The sequence below is a fragment of the Euleptes europaea genome, chromosome 18, assembly GCF_029931775.1.
Source record: "Euleptes europaea isolate rEulEur1 chromosome 18, rEulEur1.hap1, whole genome shotgun sequence".
In the NCBI taxonomy this organism is placed as follows: Eukaryota; Metazoa; Chordata; class Lepidosauria; order Squamata; family Sphaerodactylidae; genus Euleptes; species Euleptes europaea.
This window is the reverse complement of record NC_079329.1, coordinates 8146850-8161974: the sequence shown is the minus strand read 5'-3', so window position 1 is coordinate 8161974 and position 15125 is coordinate 8146850. Positions and strand designations below refer to the sequence as shown.

The 15125-nt window shown below is 49.9% G+C and overlaps 1 protein-coding gene across 1 annotated transcript in view; it reads left to right on the top strand.

The window, feature by feature from the left end:
* TEP1 (telomerase associated protein 1) overlaps window positions 1-15125 on the top strand; it is a 69821-nt gene that overhangs the window by 53303 nt on the left and 1393 nt on the right. Inside the window, 15 exon segments of the mRNA XM_056864189.1 lie at window positions 438-591; window positions 1592-1810; window positions 2299-2462; window positions 3411-3527; window positions 4543-4650; window positions 5315-5441; window positions 6246-6313; window positions 7474-7606; window positions 8859-8998; window positions 10120-10238; window positions 11152-11294; window positions 11669-11688; window positions 11918-12019; window positions 13032-13137; window positions 14549-14667. Of these exon segments, the coding sequence (XP_056720167.1) occupies window positions 438-591; window positions 1592-1810; window positions 2299-2462; window positions 3411-3527; window positions 4543-4650; window positions 5315-5441; window positions 6246-6313; window positions 7474-7606; window positions 8859-8998; window positions 10120-10238; window positions 11152-11294; window positions 11669-11688; window positions 11918-12019; window positions 13032-13137; window positions 14549-14667 (1839 nt within the window).

The following is a 15125-nucleotide window of genomic DNA, read 5'->3' as shown; positions in this document are numbered from 1 at the left end:
GAGTCCACCTTCCAGAGCACCATTTTCTCCAGGTGAACTGATCTCTCTCACCTGGGGACGTTAGGAGCAGTGAACTCTAATCTGGAGAATTGGCCTTGATTCCCCGCTCCTCCACATGAGTGGTGGACTCTAATCTGGTGAACCGGGTTGGTTTCCCCACTCCTCCCCAAGAAGGCTGCCAGGTGACCTTGGGCTAGTCGCATTCTCTCAGTCCCACCTACCTCACAGGGTGTCCCTTGTGGGGAGGGGAAGGTGATTGTCAGCCGGTTTGATTCTTCCTTAAGTGGTAGAGAAAGTCAGCATAAAAAAACCCTACTCTTCTTCTTCATAGTGGGGAGTGGTGTTCCAGAGCTGTGGGCTGGGGTAGAAATCTGTCTGTGTGCAGGCCAGTGATGCTTGGGTCTGGTCTAACCAATGCCACCGGTCCTGCATTCTAGGTGCAGCTTTGGACAGGCCACCTGGGACAGTTCTGGAGCACCTTACAGTCCTCGGCCCTTTCCGCTGCTCTGTGCACGGCGCCTAGTCCTGACGGTAGCCGGCTTGCTGTCGGGCACCACTCCGACGACATCTGGGTCTACGAGCAACTGTGGCGTAAGCGATGGGCAAGAAGCCACGTTTTTGGGGAAAGACTGGGAATATGGAGCACTTGGGGGGTTGGAATTGTATGGCATAGCCCCACCTCATCGGATCTCGGAAGCTAAGCTGGGTCGGTACTTGGATGGGAGACCACCAAGGAAGGCAACGGCAAACCTCTTCTGCTTCTCCCTTGCATTGAAAGCCCCCTTGCTGGGGTCATCGTAAGTTAGAATCGTAGAATCTGTTGCCCCAGAAGGTCGGACCAGAACCAACGGGTTGAAATTAAATCAAAAGAGTTTCCTTCTAGACACGAGGAAGAACTTTCTAACAGTTAGAGTGGTTCCTTGGTGGAACAGGCTTCCTCAGTAGGTGGTAAGCTCTCCTTCCCTGGAGGTTTTTAAGCAGAGGCTAGATGGCCACCTGTCAGCAATGCTGATTCTATGACCTTAGGCAGATGACGAGAGGGAGGGCATCTTGGCCACCATCTGGGCATGGAGTAGGGGTCGCTGGGTGTGTGTGGGGGAGGTAATTGTGCATTTCCTGCCTTGTGCTGGGGGTTGGACTAGATGTCCCTGGCAGTCCCTTCCAACTCTATGATTCTATGAATTGTAGAATTGGAAAGGACCACCAGGGTCACACACATGAACAAATGAAGCTGCCTTCTACTGAATCAGACCCTCGGTCCGTCAAAGTCAGTATTGTCTACTCAGACCGGCAGCGGCTCTCCAGGGTCTCTGGCAGAGGTCTTTCACATCACCTACCTGCCTAGTCCCTTTAACCGAAGAAGCCAGGGATTGAACCTGGGACCTTCTGCACGCCAAGCAGATGCTCTACCACTGAGCCACAGCCCCTCCAACCCCCTGTACAAGAAAGGAAATTCACAACTCCCTTCCCCCCACCCCCCATATCCCCAGTTGGGACTTGAAGGCACTGACGTATGTATGGGGACTTCCCTGGAGGACTGGTGTTCAAAGCTGTGTGATTCCCTTCCATGTGGATTCTCTCTCTCTTGCAGGATCTAGTGTTGGCCCGACAAGGTGCAGAGTGGACGGGGTGGCCGTCTGCAGCCTTGCTTGGTTGGACAACTGCTTTCTGGTCGGGGGCCTCAACGACGGCTCCTTCTGTGTCTTGCACTCTTCGGGCCTTCCTCCCTTACTCCTTCGTAAGCTTCAGGGTCACGACGGAGCCGTGACGGGCCTGGCGGTCTCCAAGGACTTGATGGCGTCGACTTCAGGTGACAGACAAGCTCCAGCAGAGCCCTTGGGAAGTGTGGGGGGAGGGGTCCAGGTAGTGCCTGTCCTGGGGACCTTGGTCGGAAGCGGCAGGTAACAGAAGAAGAGCTGGTTTTGATATGCCGACTTGATCACTTAAGGAAGAATCAAAGCAGCTTACAATCGCCTTCCCTTCGCCTCCCCACAACAGACACCCTGGGAGGTAGGTGGGGCTGAGAGAGTTTGGAGAGAACTGCGACTGGCCCAAGGTCGAGGGTTTCCAGGTTGAACACTGTCTTCCAGCCTGATGTGGTCCCCAAATCTCTCTCTTTAGAAAGTATTTCCCAGTGTGGCCAGTGGTTGGTAAGGGAAACTCTAGGAATGCGGCCTCTGGCTATTGCAGACTGGGGTTCCTGTTGCCTCTGGCTCCTGCTCGTGAGTAGGGGAAGGTGGTCCTGTCAATCCTCCAGATGCCCCAGTCTTCTTAATCCTCATCTTTTCCCTCTTCTAGAGGATTTCACCGTCCGACTGTGGCGCACAGAGACCCTGAGACCCGGCCCCGCTGCGGACTCCAGCATTTCCCCACTCATTACTCTGCAGGGCCACACTGCTGGAGTTACCTGTTGTGCTTTCAGCCTTGATGGTGGCTACCTTGCCACCGGAGGCAAAGACCGGGTAAGGCTGTGATACTGGTGTGGGTTCAGAGCTCCCATGGATATTCCTAACACCTCGCTGGGGTGTGTGTGTGTGTGTGTCTCTTCCCTGAAAATCAGCTTAGCCTCTGCTGTTAATCATGCCCTGGATTGTGCAGCAGCGATAGCAAAATGTTAAACGTGAGGTCGAGGCATGTTTTTGGTTCAGACAGGGCAAGAGAGAGGCCAGCAGGGCTTACCAGGGTGTGAGGATATGCCCCAGAATCCTTTGTGGTGGGCAGGTGTCCCTCGGCAGACAGGTTGACATGGAAAATCTTCGAGTGTGAAAAAACGGCCACCCTCCGGAGGGGACAAAAAGATTGCTGCTTTGCCTAAGAAACAATGGGGCAGCTTTCAGATTCTCTGACGTCATAAGAGCCAGGAATGATGTGGTTAGCGTGCCAGACCGGGAGTGGAGCGGCACGGGTTGTAATCCCCATTCTTCCAGGGTGACCACTCTCACACTCCAAACAGTTGTGATGGAGAGTGGGAAACCAGTTGCTGCAATATTTATTTACTTCATTTATCATCTGCTTTTCTTTCTGGGATCCAAGGTGGTACATGTTAATAAGAACTAAAAAGGTAAAGGTCCCCTGTGCAAGCACCGGGTCATTCCTGACCCATCGGGTGACATCACATCCCGACGTTTCCTAGGCAGACTTTGTTTCTGGGGTGGTTTGCCAGTGCCTTCCCCAGTCATCTTCCCTTTACCCCCAGCAAGCTGGGTCCTCATTTTACCAACCTCAGAAGGATGGAAGGCTGAGTCAACCTTGAGCCGGCTACCTGAAACCAACTTCCGTCGGGATCGAACTCCGGTTGTGAGCAGAGCTTTTGGCTGCAGTACTGCCGCTTACCACTCTGCGCCACGGGGCTCTTCACAATAAAAACTATCAAGGCAATAATAATAAAAATGTTTCTGCTCTGTTCTCAGGCCTTGTTTCTCTGGGACGTAAGGGACCCCTCCCAGAAGACCCCCTCCCTCTGGCGCTCCCTGCCTTTCAGCCACCAAGACTGGATCTCCACCTGTGCTTGGGCAGGTCCCATGTTGGTGCGTTTGGGTGATCGTGCACTCCATGTTGGTGGGCCATTGTGTGGCGGGGGAGGGGGCGCTGGAATCGCAGAAGTGGGGGAGGGACCAAAAGACCTCACGGCTTTGCCCAGCAGGTGGAATCATTCTCTTCCTTGCCTACCTGTCCGTCGGTGCCCTGGCCTGAGTAACCGGCGTCTCAGCTGGGATAGCTCCCGGTGAATCGAGCGAGCCTAAACCCTTTCAAAACGGTGCCCGCAACTCTCCTGCTTTCCTGCCCTTTTTCGGCAACGCAGCAGCTGCAGTTTAGGGCCTGGAGCTTAGTGATAACTCAGGCTGCCAGGATGCTTAAAAATTCCAATCCCTCGAGGATTCCCAAGGAGGACCAAGCCCTACGAGGAAAGGCTGAGGGAGTTGGGAATGTCTAGTCTGGAGAAGAGGTGGTTGAGGGGGGACAGGATCGTTCTCTTTACATATTTGAAGGGCTGCCACTTAGAAGAGGGCAGGGAGCTGTTCCTGTCGGCAGCAGAGGAGAGGACTCGCAATAATGGGGTTTACATTGCGGGCTGAAAGGTACCGGCTGGATATTAGGAAAATGTTTTTTACAGGAAGAGTTGCTCAACAGCAGAATTGACTGTGAGCCCCCCCTCCATGGCAGTCTTTAAGCAGAGGCTGGACAAGCACTTGTCAGGGATGCTGTAGGCTGATCCTGCATTGAGCAGGGGGTTGGACTAGATGGCCTGTGTGGCCCCTCCAACTCTATGATTCTATGATTCTAGGACCTGAGGTGGGGGAGGGGGCACAGCTGTTTTCAGGGGCTCCTCCTCCCCCTTCCTGGCTTCATTAGAATCATAGAGTTGGAAGGGACCACCAGGGCCATCAAGTCCAACCCCCTGCACAATGCAGGAAATTCACAACTACCTCCCCCCCAAACCCCCAGTGACCCCCTACTCCATGCCCAGAAGATGGCCAAGGTGCCCTCCTTCTCATCATATAGATTTTAACTTCCTGTCGGGTTTTGCCATTCTCCAAACAGCTCTCCGGGTCCAATGACTGCACCGTTTGCCTCTGGGATCCCCAAACGGGCAAACGCCTCCGGGTGTTCCTGGGTCACCAAAGCCCCATCTGCGGGGTCACAAGTGAGGTGAGGTATCGCTTTGGGGGGCGGGCGTTGATGACAGAAGGGGCAGCTTTAATTCTTTCCTGACCTGCATTGGCCTTGGAACACTTTCCGCTTCCTCGGACAGCAGATCCGCTAATTGCTTGGGCTTTTGGGTGGATTCCGAATAGAAGGCTTGGGAGGGGGAGAAGGTGCGTTTACTTGGTATGGTTTACAGATGTTTGGAATTGCCTTATAGTTTATTGGCTCTGATGCACTCCATGGGGAGGGGCCGTGGCTCAGTGGCAGAGCATCTGCTTGGCATGCAGAAGTCCCAGGTTCAATCCCCGGCATCGCCAGTTAAAGGGACTAGGCAAGTAGGTGATGGGAAAGACCTCTGCGTGAGACCCTGGAAAGCCATGGAGAGGGGCCGTGGCTCAGCGGTAGAGCATCTACTTGGCATGCGGAAAGTCCCAGGTTCAATCCCCAGCATCTCCACCGTTCATGTGGAGGAGTGGGGAATCAAACCCGGTTCTCCAGATCAGACTCCACCGCTCCAAACCACTGCTCTTAACCACTACGCCAAGCTGGCTCTCTTTAAAAGATCTTTAATTGGCAACGGGTAATTTTCTTTGGTACCAAGGACGTTCAGGTCTTATATTCATCCTCATCGCATACATGCCTGCCTCTTGTCTCACTGTTATGGCAGAGTGACCACGTGATCTCCGTGGACAGGGAGGGGATGCTGGTGGCGTGGGACCTTCAGGGAGTGGAGAAAACTCGGTTTCTGGCTCATCTGGGTCGGGCGAACCACTGTGCTGGCTTCGAGGATCAAAGTAAGAAAACCTTTGGACAATTTACCTTAATTTGCAGTCTTTTTTAAATGTGAAACTGAAGGTCAGGTGTGATGTCGAGTTGCATGCTTACCGTCGCGCTGGTGACGTGGTTAGAACGTTGGGTTCGGATCTGAGAAGCCCAGGTTCGAATCCCCACTCTGCTTGTTGGGAGCTCGTTGCCGGGAGACCTTGGACCAGTCACATACACTCGGCCTAACCTACCTCACAGGGTTGTTGAGAGGATAACATGGAGGAGGACGAAAGTTATGTAAGCCACTTTGGGTTCCCAGTTGTGGGGGAGGGGAAAGGCAGGATATAAATGAATTAAAGAAAGAAAGAAAGAAAATAAATTAAAGCAAGGATGAGAAATCAGATTTTTTGTTTTAATCCTTCAGGGGTGGATTGGCCTTTTTTCATGTTTTTATTAAATCTATTGCTAACAAAATTACATCAAGATGATAAACAGGATAAAAAGGAAAAAGAAAGAAAGAAAAAAATATAAAAACACAAACGAACAAAAAGATACTTCCGTTTTCGTTTATATCTAATATAAATCTAATTAAGAAACTACTACCTGTTCTCTAGCTGCAAATACAAGATTGTTGTTTAAATTATTCTAACAACTAAAAATCAAACTTTTCTCTATCATGCCTGCATTCTTATTCTTCTAATCTTCATGAAATCAGATTTTTAAAGCGGGGAGGATTTGCCTTTAAAACGAGGCAGTCCGAGGGGATACTCTCCTCTGGATCCCCTCTCTTGCTTTCTACCAGCACAAAGTCTTCCTCGTTCTCATCTCAGCAGGGGGAAAAGCATTTATGTTGGCTGCAGCTGGTTCTGATGGGACGGTGAACCTTTGGAAGCCCCTGATGGTAAGAGATGGAGAAAGGGGGCTGGTGATGCACAGGAAGGGGACTCTTTGTTTGCTTGCTCATTATTGGGGACACCCCGAGTTAAACTTGGGGTATTTTGTTTCATTTCTTTTCTTTAAAGTTGCCATTACCATTGCTGATGACACAGTAAATAGAGTGGGAAAGGGAGAGTGGGGACAGAGCTTCAGTTGAATTTTAAAATATTTATTTATTTTAATGAAAATGGTGTCTTTTTCCTGGATATTGGACTTCCATCTGATCATCCATTTAAACCACCAAAGGTTACTTTCCGTACCAGGATCTATCACTGCAATAGTCCCTCACAAACGTCTTCAGAGGTCTCCCCATGAGGAAACAGACACTGATCAGGAGAACTGGGAATCGTATAAATGAGTTGCATTGGAATTAACTGTACATAAAAAGATGTAACTCAATTCAGGTAGTTCTTTTGCTTTTAAGTGAAAGTTTTTAAAATGGCTAATAACTCTTTCCCTGACATAATTATTGGATGAACGTAATCACGAGAAATAAAATGGCACTAAAGAAGCACACCAATAGGAGCACAGCCTAGTGAAACTTAAATTATTTCCCATCCCATTCATTTAAAATCTGGGAAGATGCTTCATTCTGCTACTGGACTCAACAGGACTGGAAAGTGCTTAGCTTTGGGCTGGACCCCTTGGAGGTGTCCCATTAGCAGAGATGCTTTACTCGGAGGGCAGCTGGGAGCAGAGAAAGGAAGGATGAGTGCTTGTTTCTCAGAGCAGTTGTACTTTTGTTCCATAGAATCATAGAAGCATAGAGTTGGAAGGGACCATCAGGGTCATCTAGTCCACCCCCCTGCACAATGCAGGAAACTCACAACTGCCCTCCCCCCTCCACACCCCTAGTGACCTCTAGAAGATGGCCAAGATGCCCTCCCTCCCATGAACTGCCCAAAGTCATAGAATCAGCTCCCATAAAGGAGCCTTGTTTTCAGCCACAGCATAATAAATATTATCTCTGTGGATATTACTTTTCCTCCTCGGTGGCTGTGTGGAACCGTTGAAGTGCAAGACAAGACAGAGTAGCAAAAGATGGTCTTTGCTCGGCTGTTTCCCCCACCCTCTCCCCAGAGAGGCAGACACATTACAGCATGACCCTTTTCTTCTGATTGACAGATGGAGCAACCCCACATCCTTTCTGGACACTCCGCTGCCGTTCGTGGTGCTGCGGTTTCTCCAGCATCTTCCTCTTTCCTGACAATAGCTGAAGACAAAACAGTCCGGCTGTGGGCCCTTCGCGGGAAGGACGGTTAGTCGCCTGGTCGCTTGCACAAGCCCTCTCCGCTTTCTTGCAGAAGGTCCTAGGTTCAATCCCTGGCATCTGCAGTTGTAAAGGATCTTGGGTAGAGGGGCTGGGGAAGGCACTGGCCAACCACCCTGCAAACAAAGTCTGCCTAGTAAACACTGGGATGTGACGTCACCCGATGGGTCAGGAATGACCCGGTGCTTGCACAGGGGACCTTTACATTTTTACCTGGAACACACACATACATAAAGTACCACTGATGCACTGAATATAATAGTTTATGTGGTTTCAAAAACGTGGTTTCCAACCAAAGATTCCAGTTATGGAACAAAACAATTTATACAAGTTGCACCGATCTATGCAAGTTTACAAGGTTTCACGAATCTTATCCTTGTTTGGCTAATTGCATTAGCTTCATCAGAAGTCAGTTGCTGCTGTACAGGAAAATCTTGACTTTCTGATTTTGCTCCTGTTGCCAAGGGGATTAGTTGTATTTATAAAGGCTGACCGTGCTGTTTTGTGCACAAGCCTCTTTTTCGCTGAAGCTAATGCAGTTAGCGAAACAAGGATAAGATTCGCGAAACCTTGTAAACTTGCATAGATCGGTGCAACTTGTATAAATTGTTTTGTTGCATAACTGGAATCTTTTGTTGGAAATCACGTTTTTGAAACCACATAAACCATTATATTCAGTTCATCAGTGGTACTTTATATATATGCAGGGTCGGCGCTACCATTAGGTGAACGAGGCGGTCGCCTAGGGAGCAGACCTCAGAGAAGCGCAGAACTGGCCTGAGGGGCACAGTTTTAAACCGATTAGTTTCTTGGGGGGAAAACGCAACTGACAATTTATATTTTTGATTTTAAGATTAAGTACCGCAACAGTGCTATAGAACATAATTAATTATAATGTCTTATAAAAAGTTTTGTGCTTTTATTTTTCTACAAGACATCTGTTTTTGAAAATTGGTTCGCAGTGGGGGGGCACAAGTAGTTAGCCTTGCCTAGGGCACAAAAATGACTGGCACCGGCCCTGTGTATATGTGGGTTAAATGAATAAAGCAGGCGTTTTTAGTTAGGGAATTTAGCACCCCCCTCCCCAGTTAGCCACAGACTGTAATCCATTAGATCCCCTCCCCATCATCTAAAGTTCACTAGACTCCACCCCTTGCCCTTCTTAGGCTCTGCCCACAGGTCATATGCTTTAAAAATTGCGAATTGCTAAACTGACAGACGGTGCCTTGTTCCCTGGCAGGTGGCATCCAAGGTCTCCCACAGCACTGTGGGGTCGTCACGTCTCTGGCCTGGTCCCCAGAGGGGGAGTTTGCCGTGTCCGGTGGGGAACGTGGAGATCTGACCCTGTGGCGGGAAGGGAAGGCCGTGGCGACCGTAAAGGTATTCGGTGCCCCAGGTGATGGTGGCATCTTGTGCTCCCTCTGGTATATTAATGGAAGAATAGCAGCTGGGACAACCCCTAGTCCGTGAGCAAAGTTTGAGGCACCTTAAATATCAGCAAGAGTTCCAGGTAGAAGCTTCCCTTCCCCTCCCCACAACAGACACCTTGTGAGGTAGGTGGGGCTGAGAGAGTTCGGAGAGAACTGTGACGAGTCCAAGGTTACCCAGCAGGCTGCATGTGGAGGAGTGGGGAATCGAACCCAGTTCTCCAGATTAGAGTCCACCGTTCCTAACTGCTACACCATGCTGGCTCTCAAAAACTTACCCCCTGGTGATCTCCTGGCCTTTTAAGGCACTGCTGACTCGAATCTTACTCTTCGACTGCAGACCAACATGGCTAATCACCTGAAACGAACTTTCAGTATCTGTGATGGTGTAAAACAAAAGCAGAAAAAGGAAATCCCTGGAAATACCACTTTTAGGATCTATCAGAATAGCAGAAGACAAATGTGCATGCTTTCAGTTTCTCCAGGACTGTTTTATCAGGCTGGATGTTAAACAAAAAAAAAATGTTTGGGAAAGGGGGGGGGAGAGGCCTACCCCACAGAATGCAGAGCAGATTTGCAAAGATAAAATGGTGGTAGGCGGAGCAGCTCTCAAGTTACACTTCTGGGAACAAGAAGCAAAAAATGGAAGCATCTGTAAAAAGCAGTCATAGAATAGAATCATAGAGTTGGAAGGGATAACAAGGGTCATCTAGTCCAACCCCCTGCACAATGCAGGAAATTCACAACTACCTCCCCCCCCCACACACACACCCATTGACCCCCTACTCCATGCCCAGAAGATGGCCAAGGTGCCCTCCCTCTCATGATCTGCCTAAGGTCATAGAATCAGCATTGCTGACGGATGGCCATCTAGCCTCTTCTTAAAAACCTCCAGGGAAGGAGAGCTCACCATCTCCTGAGGAAGCCTGCTCCACTGAGGAACCGCTCTAACAGTCGTTGGTGAGATGTCCCCAGTTGCAATCCCAGAATGCCCCTGGGATGAGTGATACCCTGAGGGATGCGATACTTGGTCCATGGTGCTATTTTTCTCTCTCTTTTCTCCCCGCCTTCCAGGTCGGCTCTCGCTGCATCAGCGCCTTGGCCTTTTCCTTCCCCCACACAGTCCTCGTAGCTTCTGAGGACATCAGCCTCTGGGACGTTGACACCAGTGGATGTCACGATGGGACAGGCAGGTAAGGCCCGGCATCCTGGTATTTGTCCTCTCTTGGACCAAGGGAAAGCAGGAGCCTGGAGGATCTAGTTGCCATCCCTGGGGGCTTAAATCCCCTCAGCCCTGGAAACTGCTTTGGCACGAAAGATCTGAGCCAGCGTGGTGTAGTGGTTAAGAGCGGTGGTTTGGAGCGGTGGACTCTGATCTAGAGAACCGGGTTCGATTCCCCACTCCTCCGCATGAGTGGCAGAGGCTAATCTGGTGAACCCGGTTGGTTTCCCCACTCCTCCACATGAGGCCAGCTGGGTGACCTTGGGCTAGTCACAGCTCTTCTAGAGCTCTCTCAGCCCCACCTACCTCACAGGGTGCCTGTTGTGGGGAGGGGAAGGGAAGGTGATTGTAAGCCGGTTTAAGTGGTAGAGAAAGTTGGCATATAAAAACCAACTCTTCTTCTTCCTCCTCCTCCGTGAGGGAGAAAACGTTGTTGGGCAGCAGGCTTGAGGATAGATAGAAGGAAGTTATTTTCTGCACAGTGTTTTCAGAGGGTAAGCCATGTTGGTCTGCTGTAGAAGAGCTAGAATTGGGTCCAGTAGCTCCTTAGAGACCAACAAGATATTTTGGGATATGATGAGCTTTTGAGAGGCAAAGCTCTCTTCATCAGATACGAGTTGGAAGGGCGATCTGTGAGTCCTTATATCCCAGTCTGAAGGTGGGAGGGGTGTTGCAGAGAAAGGAGTCGGGATGCAGAGGTACAATGCTGATTGCCATCCGCTCGACTAGAGCGGAGGCGAAGCCCGCTCGAGGGAGGTCGAAAGGCATGGCTTCCAGCACCCATCTTTGTGGCGCACTTCCATGCCTGCCTCCTAGCTCTAACCCTGGCAGCGTATCTTTGGCACCTGGTTTCTCTCACACATGCTTTTCCCCCCGCTCCTCAGTCTGAGACATAGGAAGGTTCTGAGGCCGGCAGCAAAAGCTTCGGTTCTCTGCGCACGGATGACCAAGCCTGGCGGATCTGTAGTTCTGGGTCTGACCGACGGAGACTTGTTGATGCTTGAGCCCAAGGCCGAGGATTTCTGGAGCACCAAGTAAGTGGGAGAGAAGCGGCTCCTGGGGGAAGGGAGGAGGGGCAGCTCGCCTCACTGTCCTGCCGGCGTGGTGTAGTGGTTTGGAGCAGCGGACTCTGATCTGGAGAACTGGGTTTGATTCCCCACTCCTCCACATGAAGCCTGCTGGGTGGCCTTGGGCTAGTCACAGTTCTCTCAGAACTCTCTCAATCCCACCTACCAGCATGGTGTAGTGGTTAAGAGCAGTGGACTCTGATCTGGAGAACCGGGTTCGATTCCCCACTCCTCCTTATGAGCGGCGGAGGCTAATCTGGCGAACTGGATTTGTTTCCCCACTCCTACACACAACGCCAGCTGGGTGACCTTGGGCTAGTCACAGCTCTCTCAGCCCCACCTACTTCACAGGGTGTTTGTTGAGGGGAAGGGAAAAGGTGATTGTAAGATGGTTGGATTCTTCCTTAAGTGGTAGAGAAAGTCGGCATATAAAAACCAACTCTTCTTCTTCTACCTCACAAGGTGTCTGTTGTGGGGAGGGGAAAGGAAGACGGTTGTAAGCCGGTTTGATTCTCCTTAAAAAGTAGAGAAAGTCGGCATATAAAAACCAACTCTTCTTCGTTTCCCCAGGAGTGAAGTGAAGTCGTGGAATGAGGGTGACCAAGTACCCTTTGACATCTCGGCATCCGAGGAGGGCATCCTTCACATCTGGGACTCTATGAATGCCCCTCGCTTGTTCAAGATGGTGAGCGGCGGCTGGAAGCCAGGGGTCCCACCAGACTCTTTGGCTCAATGGCTGCAGGCTCCTGCGCAAAACCGGACTTCTTCCTACGGAGCCTCTTCTTGCAACAACCAGCCAGTTTTAAAGCTCCCACACATGAAGCTGCCTAACACTGAATTAGGCCCTTGGTCCATTAAAGTCAGTATTGTCTAGTCAGACTGGCAGCTGCTCTCCCAGGTCTCAGAGGTCTTTCACGGCACTGCCTACCTGGTCCTTTTAACTGGAGATGCCGGGGAGTGAACCTGGGACCTTACGTATGCCAAGTTGATGCTCTTCCATTAAACTATGGCGCCTTCCCAAGAACAGGGATGGATCTAGCCAGCTTTTTTTTTGCTCAGTTTTGTCCAGTTCTTCTCTTTGCAGCCCATGCATGACCCATGTAGCATTTCCCCACACTGGCCCTAGCAAAGCCTTTTTGAGTGGTCAAAAGGGGACCCCTCCGCATTTCACCAGAAAAACTGGTTTGGGTCCCTTTTCTGGCCACTCCATGCATCTGGTTTCCAGGAATTCTGCTTATTTAGAAGAAGGAGAGTTGGTTTTTATATGCCGACTTTCTGTACCTTTGAAAGAGAATCAAGCCAGCTTACAATCTCCTTCCCTTCCCCTCCCCACACCTTGCGAGGTAGATGGGGCTGAGAGAGTTCAGAGAACTGTGACTGACCCAAGGTCACCCAGCTGGCTTCATGTGGAGGAGGGGGGGGGAATCAAACCCGGTTCTCCAGATTAGTCCGCCGCTCATGTGGAGGAGGGGGGAATCAAACCCGGTTCTCCAGATTAAAAGTTCACTGCTCTAAACCACTACACCACACAGATCCTAAAGTAACTTTGCTGTGGTGAAGCAGCTGCCCAAGGTGAATGTCTTCTGTCAGTCGATGCTCAGCTGAACAAGAGCTCCGTGGGGGAAAGTGGCAACCCCCTGCCATTGGGGGCCTGATCTCTCCTCACCAGACCTGCACCCTCCCCTTTTGTTTCTTAGAGGATGACCCAGTCGGGGAAGCTGGAGGATGAAAAGGAGCCGGACGTCATACCTTGGGAAACAAAAGGGCCATCGAGCTGGGTCACCGTGGCTCGGCTAGTCAAGGGTAAGGTCGGGGCAGGATCTTTTCTGTCTGGGGGCCCTGAATTGTTCTTATGGGAGAGAAGCTTCTGCTCAAGCAAGCTTTTGAGTTGGTTTTGAAAAGCAGGTTTCTAGTCCTTGTGGTGGAGACATGCAGATGGCTGTCTGTTTAAGCATCCCAGAGGAGCCTTTGGGAAGATCGTCTCTGAGAATAACAACATGCACATTTAAAATAAACACCTGGTAAAAAGGTCAAGGTAGCCCCCTGTGCAAGCACCGAGTCATTCCTGACCCATGGGGTGACATCACATCCTGATGTTTACTAGGCAGACTGTGTTCATGGGGTAGTTTGCCAGTGCCTTTCTCAGCTTTACCCCCAGAAAGCTGGGAACTCAATTTACTGAACTCAGAAGACTGGAAGGCTGAGTCAACCTTGAGCCGGCTACCTGAAACCAACTTCTGTCAGGATGAAACTCAGGTTGTGAGCAGAGCTTTTCGACTGCAGTACTGCAGTTTGCCACTCTGCGCCACGGGGCTCTACAGTTATTTATTATCTACCAGATAATAAAATATGTGCTGTCACATGGATGGCCCAGGCTAGCTTGATCTGGGAAGCTCAGCAGGGTTGGCCCTGGTCAATACTTTGATGGGTGGCCACCAAGGAAGTCCGGGGTTGCTATGCAGAGGCAAGCAATGGCAAACCTCTTGTGGTCATCCCTTGAGTTAAAAACCCTACAAGGTTGCCATAAGTGAGCTGCGACTTAACGGCACTTTTCACCCCCAGATAAATACGCAGTTGGGTTCTTCTTAAGCAACAGTGATTTCAGTCATTGGGGAAATTAGTGGGAGGCTGGCTGGCCCGATTTAAGACCATACCAAAAAGAAAGAACACCTCTTTGCTCAATGAATGCAATTTCCTTAAATCATCATAGGAAGCAAAAAAAATCCACAATGCGTACCATGCAATCATGCATCAAATAATTATTGCAGGCTGAAATTGACACATACAAATTTTCAACTGCATGCAATCTAAGATATACTATGCATTGAAATGCGAAGCTACGAATTTATTCAGGGACTTTGTTCATGTTAATTTCAATGCATAGTATATCATCTTAGATGGCATGCAATTGAGAATTTGTATGTGTCAATTTCAGCCTTCAATACAACGTAATTATTTGATGCATGATTGTATGGTACGCATTGTGTATTTTTTTTTTTTTTTGCTTCCTATGATGATTTAAGACCAGCCATGTGTAAGACTGCAACAGGTGCCTGGCGTGGCATGGGTCACTGGGCGAGAAGGGCACCTGGGCTGGGTAGGTGGCAGATTTAGATTAAGGGCACTGGCCAACTTAAAAGGGAAGGGGTGGGTAGGAGAGAAGTGGGCAGGGTTGTGGGTGACGCCCTTTAACTCTTGCCTCCTTTTCCGGCAGATCAGACCTTGTTCTACGCTGACTCCAAAGGAGCTCTGTGGACTCAGACCCGGCGGCAGCAGGAAGGGGTGGAGAATCCAGGCCAGCAGTGGGAGCTTGAGAGGTGGCAGAGGAGGAAGGTGAGGTGGAGAAGGGAGCAGGTCTAGTAGACTGAGCAAGAGGACCAAGATGGGGTTGACTTCCTGGCAGTTGGAGCTCATCGTTGAATCCTTGACAGCTCTGAGGCCTGAACCCACTACGGAAACCACGTCCAGACTTCCCTGACTCTGCTGACAGGCTGGGAATGGGAGTGGCACACACACCAGTCTGCATCTTTGGTTTTCATTGAAACTTTGCCCTTTTGCTGTCTAGAACCTGACATTTGCACCCCCCAATTTTTTTATTAAAGTAAAACATAAACAAACATACCCATAACATACAAAATATCATGTCTTTCAAAGGGAACATATGTTTAGAGCCATTCATAATGCTTCAAATATCAGATTAATGTTCTTCTGCTTTTTATCATTACTGCCTATGTACTGTTAGTTTTTATTTTACCAATGTTTTAACTCATTTTAAAATTAATCAAACTACT